The following is a 20,947-nucleotide window of genomic DNA, read 5'->3' as shown; positions in this document are numbered from 1 at the left end:
CCTGCAAACATGCCACTTAGAAGTGTTTATTTATACGAAATACAAAAAAATACACAAAATGTTTTACCGACTGATACATCACAGTAAATGCCTTCAGTCATCAACAGTTGTTTAATTTGCCCTTTTTAGTTCAATAAGCTCTTTCTTAAATATCATATCTTGCACTATGAAGAGAAGAAGCCCCTTGTTACAGGGGGGGGGGCAATGGACAGTTCATGCTGCACGGACTCCAAAGCACGGTTGCAGCACTTCCCTGTCCTCTCGTTTGGGGCCCTTTGCTTTAAGGTCTCTCCGCCCCTGTAATTTTACTCTGGCCAAACCGGTATTTCACGAATCTTGGGTGACGCTGTGGACACAAGAATTTAGCTTCATGCAATCCTGCGGAACACTGCCTTTTGAACATATGCATTGCTTGAGGATTTTCAGAGCAGCATGGAGAGCTCTGCAGTCATAATAAGGCAATCTATGGGATTTTTATGGGGCGGTTTTACTTTTGTATCCCGAAGATAAGCTAAGGAACGCAAGAAAATTAGTGAATTTATCATATTCAGAAATGTCATCATGCTCTATTCTTTGGCCCATGGCACTCTGAAATACTTTATTGTCTATTAGTGCCCAAGGACAATTTCTCAGTACCGCTCAGACCGCCATACACAAGCCTTCTGCCTGGGCACCAATTACCAGAATTATAAGTCTGAGTTTTATGAATTGAGAATTGTTTCTAGCCATTGGCAAGTCTCACTTTGACATTATAGATGGTATTCTCAATTTTCATATGAAACGACCTTATCTTGATAAGGCCCAATATAATTCTGTTAGCACCAGTACTGCGCTGTAGGCTTCTATAAATCGTAGCCATAAGAAGCAGAATGGAATTTGAAAACACCTCTGTAGTCCTTACACAGCCACGAAAAGTGCAGTTTGCCTGAGGGGCCATGAGCCACATCTCCACAGGTTCATGTGCGTTTATGTTCTCATCCGGGAAGCGGCACACTTCTTCCAATGAAGCCTCATCTATATTTTTAGCGACTTTTGGATTACACTATTGAAATACTCAAGTTTTAGCTTCTAGCTTGAAAATCACTTTGCATATAATGGACATAGGGGAGTGATTGACCTGAAAGACTATCACCAATGAGCGCATAACTTAGCATTCTGCTGTCGTAAACATGGATCTGAATTGCTGCTATAGATCTTCTCCAGCTTGAGGGAAAATGTACGATGCATCATCAAGATGGCAGCAAAATTATTACCTGCACCTCAATCCATGTTTTTATTTGAATTTGAGGGCTTTGAGTTTATTTGATGGGATTTCTGATGTGGTCCCCTATTCATCAGCGGAATTCTATGGCTACTTTTAATATTTCTTAATACACACCCAAACTGATGTGTTGTGCTTTTAGGCTAGGTAGTGGGTTTATTCTATTTATAGTTAACTGGGACCCCATAACTCAGAGATACAATTTATGTAGCCTCGTATATTTCTGAGACGAAGTGGCGTAGGGTCACAGAATGACTGTGAGCCAACGATCTAGTTTGAAATCCCACCCTATTGACAATAAGCAGTTCCTGCAGGAAGAAATCTGCCAAATACCTTACCTGGACCAGAGTTCGATCCACCCACCTGCTTTTAATGACCCACAGCCAGAGCCGGGCTAGTTATGAAACAAGGAACCCACCCCACTGCCAAAGGGTTATGCATGTGATCCGATGGGAAGAAAGACTGTGTTGGGGGTATTACTCAATGAGTAGATGGTTGGTAGGTGTGTAATGTACAAGACCGGGACATTTGGAAGGGAAGAAGACTGATATTGTATACTCATCAGTCTGGAAGTTTAAAGCTCTACTAATTTCAAACATATTGCGTTGTGTCCATGTCTCCACCCAACCGTTGGTGATGGAAATGGGATGTAGTAATGGAGCCTGGACCATAACTAATCAATAGTGCTTCTCGTGTAGCTGTAGAAGAGTATTACCATGTTTATGTTTTGCTGAAAGAATAAGCCAAAAAGTCCTCACCATGTTTACAAACACAATATAGCTGATGTGAGTGTGTGATGCCCAATTATGATACCATAGAGGGTAAAGAACCACAACCAGCTGTGCACATCAAACAAATCGGCTTAGAAATCCACGTTCGATTAAAAAAACACAAATAGATATTTAAGGTACAAGTGCAAATAAAGTGCTTTACACAGACCGTTATAATGTACAGCGCTGAATATCAGAACACAGGAAAAGAAAGAGGAAGACCCATAGAGGCATTCTGCTAGAATCCTAAAAAAACAAAAGAATCAAAGTGCAAGAGAGCCAATGGCTGAAGTGGGCTGGCCCACTGCCCATGTTGTATACTGTGACGGGTGAAAGGAAAATGTTAAATGACAGTCGAATAGATGAATGCACGAAGAGGGCTCACCCAAAGCCCTTCTTCGTCTGTACACAGAATATATATTTGTATTACAAGGGGCTGGTTGAACAACTATAGATGTCCCTAGGCCAGACCTAAAGAGGATTCGAAGACCCCGGAAGTTGAAGGTTAACAATAGAGTCAGACTCGGAGTGATGACCATTCCCGCTCTCTTTCACAGAGCCTATAAGTGCACAATGCTTTCTTTCACAGTTGCGGCTGACTTAAATTCTATATTTGACTAATCAAAGTTATTAAAGATTCATAACCCCCAAACTTCTTGATAGTTCAAGTGCTTCAGAGTCTAATCAAACTGGTTCATTCTTTACTATCCTTAATTATAGAGAGGCACAAGAGTGAAAAAAATGGTTGTCCAAGTTCACTGAACTTTACTGTGACTTGCAATACCACAATTATGTACAGTGCTAGGAGCACTTTATTCCTCATAGTACATGTTGTTGTGGCATCCCAATCATCAGGGTAAAATAATCCACCTTGCCCACCACCCAAAACATAGGGCATATTCTGTCTCTCAATATGAAAACTGGCTATATCTTAAAATACGGTGTCCAAAACAGACTAGAGTGTCCAATCTGTCCACTCAGAAGGGAGTGTTTCCAACTCTGGATGATATAAATAAGGAATATGTTTGTGATCCTGTTGTTGTTGTAAACATACCCCAGGCTCCCCTGAAAATCACCAGTATCGGCATAGTGATGAAATAAAAATTTTGAGAATGCTTTTTTCTGCAATGTTTTTAGCCATGGTGCACTTACATTCCTGGAAACTAAACAGTGGCCTGTTTCCGAGCTAGGAGGTAGAGAGTGGTGCTACAGTTCAACCATCCTCGCCTTTGTCCCCATATTCTCAATCTGCACTCTGCAGCATTGACCGCCAGTATGTGAAACTTCTTCTGAGAAAGTCTTGCACCTTTTCAAATCTTCCTCTTCTGCATTTGTCAACACAAACGGTGTACTTATCTGATTTTTGCAAGAAATAAACAGCTCGATTACAAAGAGTTTCTTGTTGTGCCAGAGAAACATGGAGGCATGCCAAGATTCACTACTTACTAGAGGGATTGAGCACTGCAAACTAACAAAGGAACACATATCCCTTACCCCTTGTGTCAGGAAATATCACAACAATTGCATCTGAGAAAATGGGCATATGTCCAGGAATATGGGTTTATTTGAGCACCTACACAAACATATATTTTTTGATGCAATGGCTTTATAAAACACACATGCAACTATTTACTGCAGAAGCATTGTCCCACAACATTGTGAACAACTTTTGAATTAAGTCGTAAAAGCTTGCCTTTTATGACAGTTCAACGGTTTGATGGTAAGGCTCCAGGATCCTCAGACCCCCCTTCAAACATCTTACGCTTCATACTGCCATGACCAGCGAGGCCACAACAGTCCTTCACAGGCTTCCCCACTGACCCCTCCACTGACTCCTCCCATCTAATTACAGCTGCGAAATCCACCCCCTCACCTTACCTTCTCCTTTTATCACAGTGGCAAGTCTAGCCCCGCCAACCCCAGCCTGTTCTCTACAAATGTCGACCAAACCACCCTCTACCACCCCTTCCCCCATCACCATCCCAGCTTCCCTATGCTCCATCACCTCCCTCTCTATGATCTAGCACTATCCAGCCAACCTCCCCCCGCAACACCCGACCCTGCTCCCCCATCTACCCAATACTAAAATAATCAACGTCTTTACCAAACTCTTCTTCTACTTTACCCACCATCTTTTCTTCGGCAACCACCCACTCCCATCCCATCTTCCATTCCCCTGCCCATCTTCCATTCTGTGCTCTCCCACTCTTTCCTCATCAGTTGTCCCTCCACTGGCATTTCTGAACATCATGTATAACTCAAGATCCTCTTTTGACGCACAACAGAAGCTCCTACCCACTTCTGAGCCTCAACTGCCCCTAGTCTTGAAACGCATGTGCTCTTCATAACATCTCATGAAGTAAACCAAAATCTATTCTCAAGCACCGTCTGTTTAGGGACTCGCTTACAACCCTTGAAAGAGACCTACAGCATCCCTCTAAAAATAATAGACACCTGACAATCAGTATCCTCAGGGACAACTACTCCATCAGACCTAAATGGGTGTTTTCTTCCCTCAGTGAAAAAGGCCTACACCGTCTCATCGAAAGCTCCGAAAACACCAAAGTATCCGATAGTTAGCCACCCAATCCAACACAAGACTATCTCCCCATTCCCACCACCATCACAAACCACAGTCCCCCTGATCCACATCACACTACCACCCAAAATCACAGATCTCTCCCACCCAAAATCACTTGTAAAAGAACCTTATCCAAGCCCCCATCACACCTCAGGTAACCTTGTGCACAAACCCACCACATCTTTCCCCAGCTGCATAACTGCCACTATGCAGTAAAACACTGCCTTGCAATCTCAGAAACAATCAAGGACTTCAACCATAACATCATGTTCTCACGGAAACCTGGCTCAGTGATGCCTCAAGAGCCATTCTGCCTCTTCTACTACTCCCACTCTACTCTAGTCTTCTCTATGACCAAGATGACAAACTGGGTGGGGGCCTAGCACTCATTCACAGAACATCACTAAGATGCAGGCTCCTCCCCTCCTGTTGCTTTTAATGCTTATAATGCAGGTCTCTGGAAATCACCTAAAACCCTGCACTCAACCGCAGAGTGAACATTATTTATCAACCACGCGGCCAAATTAATACTTTAGTCGAATAATGCATGGTGTTCTTTACATCCTAATTAATCAGCTCTGACAATATCATCTTTCTTGGTTTAACATCTTCCTTGGTGACTTCAATCTTCACTGGGGCACAGATATCAACAAACAGCACACCTTCTACTGCTTTGTCAACAACAATAACCTACATCAACACTGGCAGAAACAGAGACACTGTATGCGCTCCTCTCTAGGTCTGATCATATCCAGAGATCTCTACCTAACAACCAATGATCCCATCCCGGCAGACTGGTCTGACCACCTTCTAATCTCCTTGACAGTGTCTTTTACCAACTCTAAAACCTACGGTCAACAAATTAAGGCAAAAATCAAGCTTAGGTACACAAGCAGCTTTGACATTAAAGCCCTGGCTATCATAACCCTTCCAAATCATGTTTCGATAACTCCCAAACTTGACATCAACGAGTTCACAGACATGGTCAATAACTTCATGGTATCCTTGATAGAGGAGTTTGCATGCCTCAACAGCAAATGCAGAAGACCCAACCACTATTTTTGGTTCTCTAAAGACCTCTGTGAAGAAAGGAAGCATCTCAGAAAGCTTGAGAAAGAATACAGACAATCCCCCTCCACTCTGAGTCTGACTTTGCTGAGATCAGTGTGAAAAAACTATCCTCAAATCATATAAGCAATGTTATTCCTGGTTCTATCAGTAAATGCCCCGCCATACAGCTTCTCCCCATTTGGTCCACCCTGGTCATCTCCTTCCTTGAACAAGGCTCATTCCCAGACGGTCTAAAAGTTGGCCAAATTTTTCCTCTTCTAAAAAAAAAATCATTGAACCCTATGACCTTAACAGTCTAGTGTTCACTCTTATGTTCTTAGGTAAGGTGATTGAAAGCTGCTAGTCTCACAACTGTCATCTCACACCCACGCAAACAACTTCCGTGATACTCTGCAACCTGGCTGCAGACACACCTACCACAACGACACTGCAATTCTGTCGATTGTGGAAGGTGACCTCCGCATCGTCGACACTGGAAATGCATGTTTTTTGTCCATCACCATCTCTCCGTTGTCACCCCATGCTCTGATAAACATCCTGAAAAATCAAATGGGGATTGAAGGTGTAGTCCTTAACTGGTTCACCTCCTATCTAGCAAACCTTTCCCAAGTAGTGAAAATTGGGAACTCTGTCTTTAAGAACTCGGTCTTTAAGTCAGTTAGCCTGAAACAAATGGTTCCCCCTAAGCTCGATTGTCTCTCCAACCCTATTCAATATCATGAGTCTCTTTGTGACAGCCAGAAACTCAGGTATCCTCTTCCACCTGTATGCTGAGGATACCCAAATCTGCCTGAAGGTCACATTCCTGGACGACATCACTATCCAACATCTTGATATGAATCCAGTCATGGATGCCACCCCCTCAAACTAAACCCTGTGAAAACAGAATTCCTTCTGATGTCGACAATAAAATCCAAACTACAGGTACAAAATTGGATGGAATTCCTCCTGGCCTTGGAGTGGTGATCCCCATGTTCAGAATGCCAAGTCACTCGGTTTCATCCTCGACATCTGACTCAACCTTCAGAGCCACATCACAGCAATGGCCAAGAACTCCTGGTTCCAACTAAGGCAGCTCCCAGGAATCAGGCAGCTAATCCCAGAACAGGACCTAAAATCAGTTGCACAGGTACTGGTTCTGTCCAGACTGGACTACGGGCTCTTGCTCCTCTCAAGCATACTCAAAGTTCACTTGGGTCCGCTCAGAGCACTTCTACATGCTGTGGTTCACCTTGTTACTGGTGACAAGCAAATTTACAATATCACTCCCAACCTCCTAACCCTCTAATGGCTGCCTGTTGAGGTGAGGGCCATTTTAAAACTGCTTGCACTGCACACAAGGCACTGCAATCGTCCTCGCCGGCATACCCCCCACAAAATTGAAAATTACAGCACAAAATAGGGTACTAGAATCACCAGTTTCCTTCTCCTGGAGCCCCCACCTTCAAATGAGGGGGATTCATAAACCTGAAAATTCTCAGAAAACACTGCAAGAATTTGGAACTCCCTCCCTCCTACTCTCCTTGTGACCACATGATAAGCTACCTTAAAAAAAGAACTCCAAGCTCTTCTCTTTGAAAGAAACTTAGGTTAAATTCCTTTTGCTCCCGCTCATTCCTGCCTTGACATTTTGAATGTTGTATATCAATTGAACTACCACAATGATTATCTGGGATCTGCGCTGGTGTCTAGCTTTGCACCAATCACTCTTCAGTTTGTATCTCTATTGTACTCCTGCTATGTCTGTATGGTAACTAATTGTTTGGTAACCGTTCTCTTGAAAAGTGCTCATGTGCCTCTGGGCCAAGTCCACGCTATATAAAATCACAGAAATAAAACAAAAGAAAAAGTAACATGAAGTGTTATAGCACATCACACCTGTGATACTCTCAGCTTTCCGTATCCTCCTCTTACCCAACTCTGGAAAAAATCTCTAACTCCATTAAAAAGGACTACTGTTCCTTCCTGCCAGATGGGGATACTCAAGCCTTTTTAACCACTCTATTATTTTGAAGATGGTCTCTATGGTATTAGGAAGGACTGTACTCAAAACAAAGTTTTGGTATTCAGACTGTGGTACCACTTGCCGGATGAGCAGTCAGTGCACAGTGTCATGATGCTACTGAAAAACTCACTCAAACAGCTCTTAATTAATGCTGCCGTTACAGCACCACGTAGAGGTGCTCCAGAATACCAGCACAAAGAGTAAGTGAGAACAAGATCCTCCAGCTCCCAAATAGACTTCTTAATGCACCTCAAAGACCGGCCACTGGTGAGCTAGTTGTCTGTACCTACTCTGCGCATGTTTTAAAATGATTCTGGCCCCTGCTCTATGCCTAACACTCAAGAAGCTGTAAAAATCCACATATTTAGGATCTGATGCGCAATGGACCAGGAACGCTGTGGCATACAAATATGACTTTCCAATTCCATTGTAGGCAATTGTCGGACTTTTCAAGTTTCTCACACAGATTATTGATACGCACACAAGGCACTGCAATCCTCCTCACCGGCATACCCCCCCCAAAAATTGAAAATTACAGCACAAAACAGGGTATGTGTCTTTCCTTTTCGCACAGTCAACTGGCCAGTTACCCGATATCTAGAGCGACAGCAGATGACAAGCCAACTAGTCTTTTTCTCCACTCAGTACAATTCCAGGCCTGACTCAAGGTCACCAAGTCAGGAAGTCTTAGCACATGTGATGTGCAAAAGAAGATTCATTTCCATCGCACAGCCATTTGATCTCAGATTCTTAGTGCAACGAACTAATCAGAATACAAATTTTCCCTTTCTCTAACTCACATGGGGGCACTCTACAAATTTTCCACCAAGTAAGATCAAAGTATGCCTGCAAATTATTTGAAGAATGCGTTAAGGTGCCTGGAGCACGAACCCTATCCGTTTTCTATTTACGCATAAATAGTCGCTTGTTATCCAGGTCCTATTTAATTATGAAGATGAAGTTTGGTAATTTGTCTTGAGGTGACTTGTACATTTATACTATCTGACTCTTATCGTGCTACATTATACATCTTGCCTCTTTGTTCTTCCTGCATTTTCCCCATTATGATCATTCACAACTTTTGAAACAAAAGGAGATGTCTGAACGCACACAGAACATGACTCTAGTTCCATATCACTGATTTGTCTCACATTCCTTATTCATAGATTCTGCTAAAGAAGATATCTCCACATGATTCACAGATGTGTACCATGCCCATACCTGGTGCTCGTTGAAGATTCTCTGACCTATATACATTACTGGTGCTGGAGATGTTGTACAAGTCTAATTGTACACTATTTGTCCTAGTATTGTAAAAATTAGGCTCTTCCTGCACAGAGGGCTTCAAGGTTCTAAACCTTTGTCTTTTCAGTACTGTGCGTTTAGATGCCCTGCTGTACAATAATCGTTATTTGGACAGAACTGCTGCTGTCTATGACCTTGAGGTCTGGTGCACACTTTACAAAACTATGTAAATAAAAAAACATGGTGTCCTTCTAGTATGTGCCAAACTGGCCACCCTGGAGCTTTCACATTCACAGTCTGCTTTTTATGTGCCTTAAACTCTAGCAATACCTTAAAAGTGTTCCATTCTTTCATTACCAGCAACCTACGTTTAGAGGCAAGGCAATATTATGCCCTCTTGGGCAAAAGATTTAGATCACCTGATTCTTGGTCTAGTCAAATACACAGTATAAACACCCAGTATACATTTCTGGTGTATGCACAGCAGATTTACTCTCAAAAGACTGCCATAGCAAGTAACCACCATTTGGTTACCTCTTAAAGCGCCGATCAATAGGGTTGCTAAACAGTTAAGCAAACCCTATTGATCAGCGCCCCAAAATAATGTGTTGCTCTCTACTGAAGGACAACTATCCTGAAACACGTGCCTAGTGATACACAGCACTGGCTGCACCAACAAGGGTGAAAATCGAGAGACAGTCACTGAAGTAAGTGTTATCATGCACTGCATTTACCATGATGCATTGGGGCGAGCTGAGGGCTCTCACCCTCTTTTTGTTTGAAAAGGCTCCCATGAGGTAATGTGCTCACAGGCTCTGGCAAATGCACCTGTGCCCAGGGAGTGGTACAGAGACCTGAAAAGACTTTGGGTGGCATTTCCAGCATCCCAAAAAGAATTAGAATATGTTGCTCTCTACTGAAGAAGGACAGTGATAAACACGTGCATAGTGAAACACAGCACTGGCTGTACCAACAAGGGTGAAAATCTAGAGACTGTCACTGAAGCAAGTGTTATCATGCACTGCCTTTACCATGATGCATTGGGATGAATGGAGTGCTGGGATGTGAGGCAATGTGCTCCCATCCACTTTTAGATGCACAGGGTGTACCCTGGCCTACCGCTAGAGTAAATATCATCCAAGAGGGACAGTGAAGAAAATTATGATGGGTCATTCCTGTAGACTTTTTCATACTTCCAATTGGACTTCTATGGTTCACAAATAAATAATCGTCCATGTTTTTCAAAAACTAAAATTATATGAAGTGAGCTTGGTAGTTTGTATCGAATGTCAAAACTAAAGCCCTTTGTTCTATTGGGAGATCACTATGATGCCGATGCCAAAAATATGGCAGAGGTTATGGCTTCGGGGAGGAGTGGTCTTGGCAGGGAAGGCAATGCACAGGAAAATATGTTGTTAGGCAAATGTGTTTAGGGACATAAATGGTTAAACCTATTGGAGACAGTTCCTAGATCAAGTAAGGTGATTAGATGGAAAATAGGTGGAACAGGTGGCCCAGCCATAGGTCCTTTCAGGCCCCATTAGGGCCAAACAGGAAGTACCAAAGGCATTATCCTTTCCAGCTTTGGCTTTTCCTGCGGCATTTAGACTAGATTTCCTGGAAATAAGTGAAAAGGAGTAAGAAGTAATTTGGAAGAGGGTCACTCCATTCTAAGGTCGGTTAACAGCCTAAGTTGAAAACTTAAGATCGTTGCTTGCACAGGCCTCTTTGCTTTAGAGACAAAGAAATTTACTTCTACAAAAACAAGACTAAGGGTAAAATAAACCAATACAATTCTAGGCTGCTGTCAGTGCCCAACCAGAAGTAGGTGGAACGCAGAGAAACATACACATATTTAAAACACTTTCCAAAACAAAACTTAGATTTTGAAAAAGTAATGCCAAATAACTTCATGATGATTGCAAATAGTACAAAATGAACATATTGCAATACAATGTTTATGTTGCTAAATTACTGCTAAATACTATAAGACTGATTGCAACTATGCCCTGCATGATAAGCAAGGTTCACAGGGAACCAAGTTAAGGACAGAAGGTCTATTTATTCCGGTTTAAAAAGTTCACATACAAATCCAAACAAGAGCCTCTTAGATTGCTACTCACAGGAGTTCAATCAATTAGAGAACAAAAAAGAAATATACCTTTCTAAAATGAATGCAAGGCTAGTGCTAAAAAAGAGAAGACAAATCAGTGTTCTCAAGGGTGTCAAGTATATCAAATGTAAGTAGGTAGCTGAGGAAAGATCACAGGCAAATTCACAATAGTCTAAAGCAAAAACCTGAATTTTGTCTTTTATTCTACGAAAAACCCAGAGATCCTCTGAACACTACCCAGAAAAGACCTCAAGAGCACAGCAATCCAATCTATCATTCATTTGTAGTAGAACATGTTGTAATCAGGACACTTTCGAAAGACGTATTCTTGTAGATGCAAGTGTACAAATGGCTGCTGACAAATCCTAAAAGGTAGGTTCTATACCTAGGAAGGGTGTAAGTGCCTGAACTTCATGTACCACTACATAAATAATGCAGATATTTAAGGCAGCACAGAAATGAAGCTACCCAACAATGACATGGATCCAAAAACACATGAGTGAGGTGGAACCCCTGACAGCCGACATCCTTTTTCGGTTTTGTTTAGGGAAAGGCTCCTAAAATGCTCAAAACATTCTGCATACAAATTAAATCAAATGCAAATAGGGTCAATAATTTTTGGACCCATCATCCAAATACTTTCATGCTGAAAACCCAAATCTAAGGTATCACGCAGCCTTAACTGCTAGACTTACTGTCAGCAATTGTACAACGCTCACCAACCAAATGGTTCTCCTCACAACAAAAATAGTTTCCTTAGCTTTATTGAAAACAAGTGCCGGATTAAAACAATTAGATACCCTTGAATTGAAAATGGAGGAATATAGAGGTCTAAGGAAAACACTGATTTCGCTGAACTGGTATGCAATGCTAAAAGAATACGCTGTGATAGATATTTTGTCCTACTAGGATATGTTGGGGATGTTACAGGGGGGTCTGATGAGCGGATATGGGACACTTGGGCTCCTTGTGTTGCATGTGCGCTACGCTAGGTATGTTAACAGGATTGTATAGTTCAAGTACGACGGACTTTGAAACCAAGTTGTACACAGCTGTGGATATGGATGATAGGCCAATGCCATTGTTGGATAATGGGGGCCGGGCACGCGGGGAGGGGGTGGGGGAGGTGGGATGATTGTTTTTGTTAAGATGTTTTACCTACATTACATTCAGATAGATTTAACAAATTGCCATTTGTTTCGCCACACTTTTGGTGTACACGGAAATACTGAGAATGACAGGTTTTGATATAATGTTAGAGATTTTATAATGATACCGGCTCATTGTATGTTGCCATTTGAAGACGATTACGGATGTCTGACATTGTTCGAGTATATTGTCCCATACTGGTTGTAACCATGTCATATTATGCCATGAATTTATATGTCCTTACATATCGCTTTATGATGACTGGCTCACTGTTCTGTAAAATCAATAAAAACAAATAAAAAAATAAAAAACAATTAGATGCCCTATTAACAAATCGAGTTCTAAACGAAAATAGCCCTTACCTTATCCAAGATGAACTTGTTCAAGTACGGCATGTATCCCTGGGTGGAAACTGGTCCTTCGTCGTCATCTCGAAAATGCTCTTCCAGTGCCACAGGGTCATGAGGAACATTGAGCAATGTGCACAAATTGTGAGACAGAACCTAAAACATAGCAAAAGATTTCTTCCTTAAGACTCTTTCTAAAACAATAAGCTTGTTTACTTTCTACAACAAATACACAAGTAATGTGGAGAACCTAAAATATGTTTTAATGAGTTAGCCGTGTGATTTTATTTCTCTCCTTCACCCAAGTGTGCAGCTACACACGACAACTAAAACCCACTAAGAAAAATTGTGGATAGTCAATAAAACTGACTAATCTACTTTCTTTAGAAATAGGAACTTTTTATTCACTGCACAGAACGAGACTGGAAAAAAAACGCTGGAAGCAATATTTCAAATTCCCTGTTTAGCTGATGGAATGACGCAGAATTAGAATTTAGATGGTTGCCCGCGAAAGATCTCCGGTTTACTAGGGGCCAATAGACATATCTGTATCACCCAAAGTAGATGATGAATATCTGTACAGTTCATTATTGACAGCTATTCCAGTTGATAAAAGGACCGTTACCGCAGAGTTCTAAAGATCTAGAAAATTCTACATTCATGACAAAAGCGAGGCACGCCTGAATAGTGAAAAACATCTAACTGTATTTGTCACTGTTAATGGTCATATGAAATCAACTGTATGAGCTTTTAGTCATTCCTGGAATATCTCTTTACAGGGTTAAACATAGCTAATGAGAGGGATTCCACCTTTGCATACCATCCCCATTCCACATGTGTTTCCTGATGCCATCCATCATCATTAACATTTGGTCAAAAAAAGATAATGTTTTTGGTCTTCCATTTTAATACCGGAGAGTAATTTTTGACGGGGGCACAAATCAATTTACAGACAAATCTCATGTTTAAAATTAGTAATTTGTGCTCATATAGGTAGCCATCACGGGCGGCTCCACCATTGCAGCGGAGTAGAGACGCCCCACTTAAAATTCCCCTCCAAAACCCAATATATTTCATCCCTGTCCGAGCCAAGCATCAGGACGAGGGTGGGGGTGCTGCTGAGTGACAGCAGCAGGGAGGAGGGTAGGCTGTCTATTTACTTACGTTTAAAGTGCACGTCCGCTCTGGAGCACCCAGTGAGGCTGTTCCCTCCAATAAGGGTCCTGCTCTCCCGGCATGAGAGCAGCGCCTTGATTGGACAAGGGGGTTCCAGGATCCAGCTTCCAGCCCCTGTGGAGGTCTGGAGCGGAGGACGTCGCGTTTGCACAGTAAGTTTTTTGTGTGTTTTTTTTTTTTTGCACGTCTCTCCTCGTAGATGCCAGCCACTACTGGTAGCCATATCCTACAAGATAGTTATTGGAGGGACTTAATTTTTCTGTTTGACCCTCCCATCTACCAGCATAAAATGCACAGGCTTTAAAATAATTTGGTTTGTGAGTAAAATGTGATGAATTGTTAATACACAGAATTAGCATTTATCATCTACCAAAAGTATTTATGAATGTATACTTCCTAAACAACTACATTCTAAGTTAAATAATGACAGCTTTTTAAAATAGGTAACAATACTGGTGAAATGGCTATATTTTATCATGTAGCAAAACTCGTTAAAATCACGCTCCAGAGTGAATCAAAAATAATTCTACTAAACTGCAGATTGCAAGTCAGATGAACAGTCCCACATCCCACGGTTTATGTAGTATCCTGCACAAACTTTAGTTCTCTACACTGTAAATTTTATTTTATCCTGTGAATTGTTACTGTTCTGTAGTGCTCAGTGCCAACTAGGTAAAGGACTGACAACAAAGAAACAACACATAGAGGGTCTTTTTCTGGTTGTAAATTCCTGGTTTGAAAATATTGGTAGCAGCTAGTTATTTGTGGTCATTCTACCACTTTCCAAATAACTATGTGGTGTATGATGCAACGTAAAGCTTAGGGAACCCTACCGCCAAGATGTGGACACAGCTACACTGAGCGCAGGAAATACATGACTTCTTCTGGCTTGTGCCCTGGTCACGTTCATATCTGAGCAAGTAGTGTAACTAGGCTGGGTTCCACCTGGGACGCCCTTAGAATATCCCCTAAAATAGGAGACTCCACTTCCTAATGAGTGCCTTTCTGTATTTCAAATCTGGCTGGTAGTGCAAGAAATCAAACACACTGGACTCCAAATTTGGAAAATGTGGGCACACTGAAATGGAAATTTTCTAATCGACCAGAAAAAGAACAGGATCCAACTTTGCAATGAAACAAACCATGAATGTTCCAAAAAGCTGTATGTAAACAGTTTGCCAGCTTTCCCCAGTGGGGATTGCTCGCTATCACTTTAACATGGCACAAGGTACCATAACAGTTTCTTTTGCCAACATTTTAGACTAGTAATGACTAAAAATGGCTAGAAGTACGACAAGAAGACAAGTCCTGTTCACTTTCTAGTTTTCGCCAGATGAAATATATGCATCTTGGAGAAGTGTGGCTCAATGATTAGAGCGGCAGACCCTGATGCAGAGGTCTAGCCCGGGACCAGGGTTTAATTCCCCACCTCGGCGGGTCTTGGGCTCAAAAATTCCACGGACCTGATTATTCTCGCCTCGGTGCCATTCCAATCATGGAGTCCCACTCTGCAACTCTGGGCAATAGCTTGCTTAATCTCCACAACGGCCCCACAACGCTAAGGATGCCTGGCCTCCACCTTGGGGGTGCCCAGGAGTGGACGCCTCACAGGGAAAGCCAGGATGGGTTCCACAGCGGTATTCGTACAAGCGCCTTGAGACCCTTGCGGGTGAGTAGTGCGCTATACAAGTATCAATTTACATCTTTAGCCAACAAATAAAAGAGTCAGAAAAAAACTCACAGACCCTTCCTCCTTACTTAATTAAAGCCACTGAAACAAACTTTAATTAACCCCTAGCTAAAAGATGACAACGTTAATAGAGCAAGAGAAGTACAGATTGCAGCTAACTAAATGGAACTGGATGAATTGTGCAATTTCCCAAACGGACTAGAAAAGGGTGCCACCCATAAATTAAGCCTTTTTAAACCTAGATTTCGAAATGTTTATTCACGTGGCTATTTCTGAACAGATTACCGCTCTGGCACCTTGCCTAAAAGTGCATCTCACAACTTTCCCCTTATGCCCTTTTATTGCTTGCGCTTCACAACAAATGTACACGCCTAGAGGCGGATCCCAACTCTTGATCAATATACTATAGAATTTTGAAGACAATTTCTCTGCAAGTGGTGAGGTTTTTAAAATTTGCATATTAATATTTTGCCAACCTGGCTATTATTAGTTAGTTTAAAAATAACTACTGTGCATGAAACGTGAACGTTTCATGTTTCAGCAGCAGTATCGTTGCGCTCCACTGGTCCGATGACCACAATTCTGCAACTCCTTACAAATAGCCAAGAAAAAAAAGTAGTTGCACTTCCCCTTTCGATTGTGCAAGGCCATTTGTTTCAGGGAGGCGGCTATAGTCCACCCACGTGACACCTTTTACAAATGGCACTTTTTAAAGCCACACCATGGTACATTTGTTTCTTTATCTGGGATACTACAAAGCGGTCAATGATCATATGTAGGGAAAAAAAATATTTAGTGTCAAGTAAAAAAAGAACAAGAATTGTGAAAACCAAAAGTCTTGCTTTTGAGACCTATTGGCTTTGTCAGTGGTGTTTACCCATGCTGTACAGCGTACTCAGTTCTGTGCAACATGGCTATATAACTAAATACAATAAAAAAAATTAAAATATGTGAAAGTGTTTTTATTTTAGGTACAAATGGGAAGGGAGCAACAAGGACTTTGCGAGTGGAGACGAGCACCACGGAGGGCAATGATAGGGAAACACAGAGTGCAGGGAGAACGAATGCAAAGGGTGGAGGCAACAGAAGCAACACAGAGGGGGGCGGTGAGGAGGATGGGAGGAGAAACAACAGGCCAGAGAGGATCAAGGAGCAGGTAAGTGAGAAGCAAACAGGCGAAAAAGTCAAAAAGGAGAACACAAAATCATGCAAAATATGGAGGGGGAACGGAGAAGCACACGGGCAACAGAGAACAACACTGAGTGCAGACAGGAAAAATGTGGAACACAGATGCACTCTTGTGGGGTGCTTAACCAAAAAGAAAACAAGCATTTGCAATGCAATAGGTCTCGCATTTGCAAGAGTTTAAGCTATTGGCATTGTAAATGACAATGCCTTTTATTTATCTGTTTTGCTAATTAACCATTAAATAAAAGGCATTTACAATGCCAATAGCTCAAACTCTTATAAATGCGAGACCTATTCAAAGAAGCAGCCTCCATTGTCCCAGCTGCTCGGAAAGGGAAAGCGAGCATGGCGCTCTGAATGTTGCAGGAAAGCATATGATGCCTGCAGTAGGAGAAACTCATTAAAGAAAGAAGTGTGTAAAGACGAAATAAGGCATACCGTGTAACAACAGAAGTAAAAGGGCCTGTCGTCATGGGAGGCTCCACCTAAAAAGACACGGTCACAATGCTGAAAACAAGCATTGGCGAAGTGAGGCATTCAGGGATTACCATCCCAAATATACAAGACCAGAGTGTACTTTTAGTTTGCATATATTTAAGAATGCTGACAATACCTGAGCACTGCGGTCTGACAACAAGGGGGCCACTTTCCTTGAGCCCAAACCTGGGTAAGACCCCTGAAATGCTCCAGTTATGCGGTGCCTTTTATGACTTAGGAAGTGTGCGTCGGAGGGTGTCTGCCTCTTCGATGTCACATTTAAGAAAACACGTTCCTAGTGTGCAAACTGTATGACAGGCACAATGTCATTTATAGTTTTAAACAAAAGACTTCCGGACCTGGGCTCCAGAGCGGGGACTTTTGGCAAGGCTTAAGGGGGAACACATTGCTATTCAAGAGCAGGGTCGTGTTAATAATACAGTAAACAAATGTGCATGTTCTTGTTTTCAGCAGTCCTGATTCGAGTCCTCAGACTTTTTCGACTGTGGGCTCAATTCTCTAAACCATTCGGGTTAAAGGACTCAGTCCACCACCCGGCGAGCCTCCTCGTCCCGTCTCACTGACACTTACTGGGAGATTTGGGCGCAAGGAGGATGAGAGTCAAAAACACCCGGAGACAATTTCCAAGCGTGGGGTATGCCACCCAGCTAAAACTGATGCTGTGCCAGTGCGGTCTGTATTAAAATGCAACGTATTAAAGTTTATATAGCACTTTCTGCCCCGGACCAGACGTTGAACCATTTGTTCTAAAAAGTCCATCTTCTACCCATTTTGTTGTGTTGCTAAAGTCACGTTGGCACAAATAAATTGTCTACCTGACTCCCCTATCCCTCAGGAGCGACGGCGAATGTCCTGCCAGACTAGTGCAATCTCGTGGCCTGGCAGAGGTGACTTACCGCCCTATGTCCACCCACGCTGGCATAAACTCTGGTAAACATGAATGGATACCTACTCCTACCCGATCCAAGGCTCAGTACCTTCCCTGTCCTCCTCCCTCGGCTCTCAAGCGGTTCAGCTCCAAGCTGCCCTCCTGCAGCGGGGCCTGGCACAGCGGGCTCTGTGCAGGGCTGCCTCCCGCACCGTCCCCTCCTCTGCACTCTCCAGGTGCCCTCTCCCTGCAACAGAACATGGCCTTCAGCCTTCTTGCCCTCAGCAGTAACATCTTATGGCACCACCTCACTCTTTCACTCAGAACAGATGTCCTGGCCCGCCCTGCCCTCCTCCATCTCCTTGCGTCCACAGGGGTGTACTGCCCAGGCACCCGAACCTGTGGCTGTAAGATGCTGGGTGCCAGGCTGGCAGCGAGAGGGGTGGGGCAGACTTCTGCCCCCATTAAAAAAAAAAAAGCACACGATCACACTTGTGAGCCCGCCGCCGGTGCCCTGGGGTGTTTTCACACTAGTAATGGCCACGGGCTGTAGAGCTGTATCCCTCTCTACAGGGGGTCTATAGCCACCTTTTGATCCAGCCTATGGCATCGGTGACGTGTGAAGCGGACACATCATGGCACCGTGCTTGACGATCATGACCAGCCAGATGCTGCTGCCCCTGCTGCTTTCACATATGAATAGGTGACCTGTGGCCACCACCGTGCAGCTTCGGCTTAAGCCCTGCATGGCCTCCAGTCATCAGCAGAACAGACCACACCTGGTACCAACCCTCAGAGACTGGGCACAGGCCCAGGGATGGAAGTCTGCGCCTGTGAGGCCAACCCAGCCGTCCATCCTACCGAGTTCGGCAAATTCTACCAAGTACAGCAATGACGGTGCCTGGTGTTGCAGCGCTGTAAAACTGCATAAGTGCCGCAGGAAGCGCTGTGTCAGACTGCTTCTTCTAAGCCCAGAGGGGCACCTGCTGCCTGCCACTTCACTTTATCCCTGTAAAGTCCACGCAGAATGGGATGGGGGGGGGGTGCAAAAATGCACGGACAAAGGAGTGCGGGCGGGGGGAGGGGTGTGCGAAAATGCGCGGAGAACGGAGTGTGGATGCGGGGAGGGGGTGCGAAAATTCATGGAGAACGGAGTGTGGGCGGGGGGAGCGGGGTGCGAAAATGCATGGAGAAAAGAGTGCAAGTGGGGGGAGGGGGGTGCAAAAATGCCTAGTAACCCATGACTTCAAAGTATGCACCTTGCTGTCGAAACATTCATACCAGCTGCAAAAATCAGGCATGCCGTTTGCAAGCACTGGACCTGGAAACCATTAAAACAAGTAAAGAATGGAAAACGAATGATACTGCTCTTCAGAGAATCACAGCAGGCAATAACTCGACCTGTTCACATAGCAACTCCGTGAGGACTAGGCAAACTTGCTTTCTGTATCGGAACGAGAACAAGCACCTCTCTAAAATTCCCGACAGACCACCAATCAGCTATTTTGTATCGCGGACCACGGAGACATTAACAGCCATAATAACAAGCCGGAAGTCAGGCGCCCTTGCCCGGGACGTGGGCGGGGCCTGCTCCGGCAGCAAGAGAAACGGCGTGCCATGCTAACGCGGGGCTCCCATGCTGAAAGGAGAGCCCCGCGGTGGCGACCGGAGTGGAGCAAAGCCCCGGGTCCCAGGAGGGGGCCCGGGTGAAGACTGCGGCGGCCGAGGCTGCCCACAGCAGCGCGGGGCTCCCGGGAGTGCAGGGAAGCCCCGCAAGAGAAGTGCTGCAGCCGCGAGGAGGAGCCCCCCCCAGAAGAGCAGCCCGGTGAGTGAAGAAGGGCTGGGGGGCTCCGTGTGGGCTATTGTTGGTGCCTGATCGAGGCACAGCGTCCTTTTGGCATTCTGAGCGGCCCCGTCTTGCAGCGGGCCGCTCCAACAGGGCTGACGTGGTCGGAAGGGAGACAGGAGATGTGCACGCCGCGTGGCTGTAAGCGCGTACACCAATTCAAATCCGCCAAGAGCCTGCGCGTGCACATCTTCTGTCCCCCTTCCGAGGCAAGTCAGCAACAATAGATCTCGCTGGCGACAGCAGCGCTTCGCGCTGCGTTCGCCAGGCGAGACCTAAAAAGGTAGTGCTTGAAAAGCAAGCAGCGGAAGCATGGAAGCTAATTAAAAGAGATGGTAAACAGACTTTTCTCTATGTGAGGGCCAAACACAAGATTGGAAAGCTGGACAAGTTCGACACTATGGAGCAGGCAAATGAGGGTGTCAGGAAATACAACCAATGGTAAGCAGTGGGAGGGCTCCAAGCCCCTGCATGCTCTTGTCAAGCTAACAGTATGCCTTTTACAACCAACTGTCTGTTAGGCTCGACCTAAAAGATACTGTACAGAATTTAATAATAACATAACCGTTTCAGAGTTAAATAAGAAGACATTTAATAAAAATATATTTTTAGGAGAATGATGTACAACAGCATACACAAAGATTGAATATATATTAAAACATCTATTTCTATCCATATATACACACCAGTACATGCACACACCAAGGAGGAAGTGATACATAGTGAAGCACCTTAACAACCAGATCTTACTCGCCCAGGTGAAGAGTAGCTCTTTGTGAGCATAAAGCAGCATCAAACAATCTCACTCCATCCCTCATGAAGAATCACATATTAGTATTCAATTGAAGTCTACCAAAGAAAGGACAGACGTTGTACCTGTACGAGCTTCAGAGCACTTCTCAAAGAACCTTGACCTCAACAACACTTAAACATGGTCTACTACCTCAAATATGGGCCTGACCACCCCACTTCAAAACCGGACACGTAGTGCCAGGAATGGACCAACTGCAAGCCCTTGTTTTCCGTTCTAATTAGAGTTAAATCGGTGCATGGCATAAATTGTACTTGTCGCAGGCAAACACAAATGCCAACCATCTTGTGGATAACAAAAATACGTTTCCACATGTCCCTATCGATAT

The 20,947-nt window shown here is 43.8% G+C and overlaps 1 protein-coding gene across 1 annotated transcript in view; it reads right to left on the bottom strand.

Moving 5' to 3' along the window:
* SWAP70 (switching B cell complex subunit SWAP70) overlaps positions 1-20,947 on the bottom strand; it is a 405,015-nt gene that overhangs the window by 335,852 nt on the left and 48,216 nt on the right. Inside the window, exon 2 of the mRNA XM_085648164.1 lies at positions 12,558-12,698. Coding sequence (XP_085504290.1) covers positions 12,558-12,698 — 141 coding nt within the window. The remainder of the gene's footprint in view (positions 1-12,557; positions 12,699-20,947) is intronic.

The sequence above is a fragment of the Triturus cristatus genome, chromosome 3_2, assembly GCF_964204655.1.
Source record: "Triturus cristatus chromosome 3_2, aTriCri1.1, whole genome shotgun sequence".
Taxonomy (NCBI): domain Eukaryota; kingdom Metazoa; phylum Chordata; class Amphibia; order Caudata; family Salamandridae; genus Triturus; species Triturus cristatus.
The sequence above is the reverse complement of the archived record's forward strand: the minus strand, read 5'-3'. Positions and strand labels throughout refer to the sequence as shown.